The 3,835-nt window shown below is 46.4% G+C and overlaps 1 protein-coding gene across 1 annotated transcript; it reads right to left on the bottom strand.

Moving 5' to 3' along the window:
* Window positions 1–307: 307 nt before the first annotated feature.
* LOC118560920 (protein NLRC3-like) lies at window positions 308–2,634 on the bottom strand. The gene is made up of 2 exons (XM_036132475.1): window positions 2,468–2,634; window positions 308–2,335 (listed from the first exon to the last, which is right to left on the bottom strand). The coding sequence occupies exons 1-2, from the start codon at window positions 2,478–2,480 to the stop codon at window positions 546–548; spliced, it is 1,803 nt and encodes a 600-aa protein (XP_035988368.1). The 5' UTR covers window positions 2,481–2,634; the 3' UTR covers window positions 308–545.
* Window positions 2,635–3,835: the final 1,201 nt, after the last annotated feature.

Here is a 3,835-nt window from a genome sequence, read left to right as displayed (position 1 = left end):
ATGTTGTTCTCAAGTGCGTTTAAAAACTGGGAGCGCCGAAGGGGATGCACGGCACAGCCCACCCCCCTTTCGGAAGGTAGCTGTTGCCAGCGCACCCCTTCCGTGTGACTGCCCAGAACCCTCAATGTCTAAGTGGGAGAGGAGGTGAAGGGAGCCGTCCGAGGTGAGGCCCACACAACATAAGCCCCCTCCCAGACGTCTTCCCCCCACCCCCCCCTACCATGGCCTATATGAGTGTGTGATGTGAAAAATGTTTGAAGTGAAAGTGTCTAAGATGCAAAATAAAATTGGGGAGAGCTGTTTAAAGTTTAAAATGTGTCTCTGGATGATTGAATCTTTCTAAAAGATCAAAATCTCTAAATACCAAAAGCTGCAGCAGAGCTGACCTGAATGAGCTGAAGATTTAGAAATCTGATGGTTGAAATAGTCCAAAGTATGAAGGAAGTAGTTAAAGGTCCAAAAACGTCCAGAACCGACTGAATAATGAAGAATAAACCGGACGGCAATAATGCTGAGTCAGCATCAGTCAATGAAGACATCTGGACTCACCGAGCCTTTCTGCAGTTCCTCAAAGCTGGAACCAGTCTCTGTCGTCCTGCGTATGATGTGTTGTACTTCTCCAGGTCCAACTCATCCAGAACCTCCTCTGACATCTGCAGCATGTAGGCCAGAGCTGAGCACTGGATCTCTGAGAGCTTCTCTGATCTGTTCTCTGATTTCAGGAACTGTTGGATCTCCTGATAAACTGAGAGGTCCTTCATCTCCATCAGACAGTGGAAGATGTTGATGCTTCTGTCAGGAGAGATTCTATCAGTGTTCATCTTCTTCAGGTTGGTGATGACTCTCTGGATGGTTCCTGGACTGTTCTCTGTCTGACCCAGCAGGCCTCCTAAGAGTCTCTGGTTGGACTCCACAGAGAGGCCATGAAGGAAGCGAGCAAACAGGTCCAGGTGGCCATTTTTACTTCTGAGGGATTTCTCCATGATTCTCCTCAGGAACTCATCCAGAGATGTTTCACTGTATTTATATCCCAGGAAGTTGTCCACCACCGGTGTGTTCCTGCTGGTGAAGCAGTGGAACATGTAGACTGCAGCCAGAAACTCCTGAATGCTCAGATGAACAAAGCAGTAGACTGCTTTCTGGAAGATCACGCTCTCTCTCTTGAAGATCTCTGTACAAACTCCTGAGTACACCGAGGCCTCTGTGACATCCAGACCACACTGCTGCAGGTCTTCTTGGTAGAACATGATGTTTCCTTTCTCCAGATGTTCTAACGCCAGCCTCCCCAGCTTCAGGAGAACTTCCCTGTCAGCCTCCATCAGCTCCTGTGGACTCCTCCCATGTCCTCCATGGTACTTGTTCTTCTTCCTCCTGGTCTGGACCAGCAGGAAGTGAGAGTACATGTCAGTCATGGTCTTGGGCAGCTCTCCTCCCTGCTCTGTGGTCAACATGTTCTCCAGAACCGTAGCAGTGATCCAGCAGAAGACTGGGATTCCACACATGATGTGGAGGCTCCTGGAGGTCTTGATGTGGGAGATGATTCTGCTGGACAGCTCTTCATCACTGAACCTCCTCCTGAAGTACTCCTCCTTCTGGGCGTCGCTGAAGCCTCGTACCTCTGTTACCCTGGCAACACATGAAGGAGGGATCTGATTGGCCGCTGCAGGTCTGGAGGTGATCCAGACCAGAGCCGAGGGAAGCAGGTTCCCCTTGATGAGGTTTGTCAGCAGAACGTCGACTGATGACTTCTGTGTGACGTCAGAAACCAGCCGACTGTGGCTGAAGTCCAGAGAAAGTCTGCTTTCATCCAGGCCGTCAAAGATGAAGAGAAGTTTGTGGCGAGCCAGCTGCTCTGCTGGGAGCTTCTGGAGGGTTGGATGGAAAACATGGAGCAGCGTGAGAAGACTGTGCTGCTCACCTCTGATCAGGTTCAGCTCCCTGAACGACAGCAGAACCACCACACGGACATCTTGGTTCTCCAAGCCCTCGGCCCAGTCCAGAGTGAACTTCTGCACTGAGAAGGTTTTTCCAACACCAGCGACGCCGTTGGTCAGAACCACTCTGATGGCTCCATGTTGGTCAGGTGAGGCTTTAAAGATGTCGTGGCACCTGATTGGAGAGTCATGGAGGTTCTGGATCCTGGAAGCTCTCTCCAGCTGCTTCACCTCATGTTGGGTATTAACCTCTTCACTCTGTCCCTCTGTGATGTAGAGATCAGTGTAGATCCTGTTGAGGAGGGTTCTACTTCCTGCTTCATCACTTCCTTCAGTCACACGTTCACATCTCCTCCTCAGACTGATCTTATGTTCCTCTAGAACCTCCTGCAGACCAACATCTGCTGGAACAGAGAAGAAGAGACAACTGAAGGAAAAGGCTGATTTAGTGATGAAGTTGGAGCAGAAACATCTGGAACATCAGGAGGTGTCATCATTAGAAGGTCTCTTAGTCCACATGATGTGATGCTAACCAATGGGATCCATCCTTAGAAGCAGAACCTTGTTAGATGGTCAGACAGCAGAGTTGTGCCTCTGCTTTGTGGCCAGTATCTGTTCACTGTCAGGATCTGATTCACAAAGCAGATCAGATGAAGAAATGCTGACAGAAACATGCAGCAGCTTTCAGCAACATCAACTCTTTAGCATCAGGTCACCATTGTCCTCATTTCTCTGCTTCTATCTGACCTTCTCCCACAAACACAGCAGCTACAGAAGAGGCAGAGAGACAGAAAATGCTTCCTGGCAGCATTTTCAGCCTTAATGAAGGAAATCTGGAGGAAATGCTCTAATCTGCCAGAGAAACAGCTCCTTGGATCAGCTAGTGTTCACATTTCAGATGCTTTTCTCCCTCACAGACTGGATTGGATGTTTTTAGAGAATAATTACAGATTAGAAATGACATGGGACTGATTTGGTCCTTTAGAAGTAAACAGCAGATAGAAATATTCCATGTTTCTACAAATCTATCTGCTGTAATCTGGGATCTATTGTCAGAGGAAATAAAGCTTTCTGTCTCTCAGACTTTCCTTCCCTCTTTCTGTAAAGCAGCAGTGCAGCAGCTTGTTTTCTCCACCTTTTTGTTTCCATCAAAATGAGCTGCAGCTTTAAGGAGATCTTCAGTTTTAATGCATTTAGCACAAAGGGCTGAAAACAGAAGCACTTCAAAGCAAACCCAATAGGTTGTTGGGTTGAACACAGACGTTACATTTACAGCAGCTGGAAATCCAGAGATTCAGGGCAAATAATCGATCCCAGAAAGACTTTAAACACTTAGATTCCCAAATGCCAACTAAAGACGAGGAATTAGTCCAACAGAGACGATAGAAGGAAGTTCTGATTGGAGATGTTCAGTCTCACCTGGAGCACAGCTGCTCTGATTGGCTGCCAGCAGTCCAGGTCCTGGTCTGAAGAAGTAAAACAAAAGTAATCACACCCCTTCTCCTTCCTTTAGATCTTAACATAAATGCTCTTCCTAATTCATGCTTTACTTACCAGTTTATAAAACTCTAAGGTCCATTTTTAAACAAATGAATGAATATGCTTCTAAACATATATTTACACATTTCCATGCCAACAATTCTCCCTACAGCCAATGTGACTAAGACCATTGTACATGTGTGTATAACCAGGCCCAATGTTTCTGCAGTGAATACTACTGCTTTATTGACTAACAGCTGATGATTATGGAGCTTTAAGTTAAGTTAAAGTTCTAAACTAATTTACTTTCACTTTATAAACTGAAGACTGAGTAAATATTAGGTTTTATATCTCTGTGGAATCACAAGGATCAGTTAGAAACTGGGTTCTTACTCTGAGTCTGAGGGTCCAGGTTCAGAACT

This window comes from Fundulus heteroclitus, unplaced genomic scaffold (assembly GCF_011125445.2).
Source record: "Fundulus heteroclitus isolate FHET01 unplaced genomic scaffold, MU-UCD_Fhet_4.1 scaffold_512, whole genome shotgun sequence".
Taxonomy (NCBI): domain Eukaryota; kingdom Metazoa; phylum Chordata; class Actinopteri; order Cyprinodontiformes; family Fundulidae; genus Fundulus; species Fundulus heteroclitus.
The sequence above is the reverse complement of the archived record's forward strand: the minus strand, read 5'-3'. Positions and strand labels throughout refer to the sequence as shown.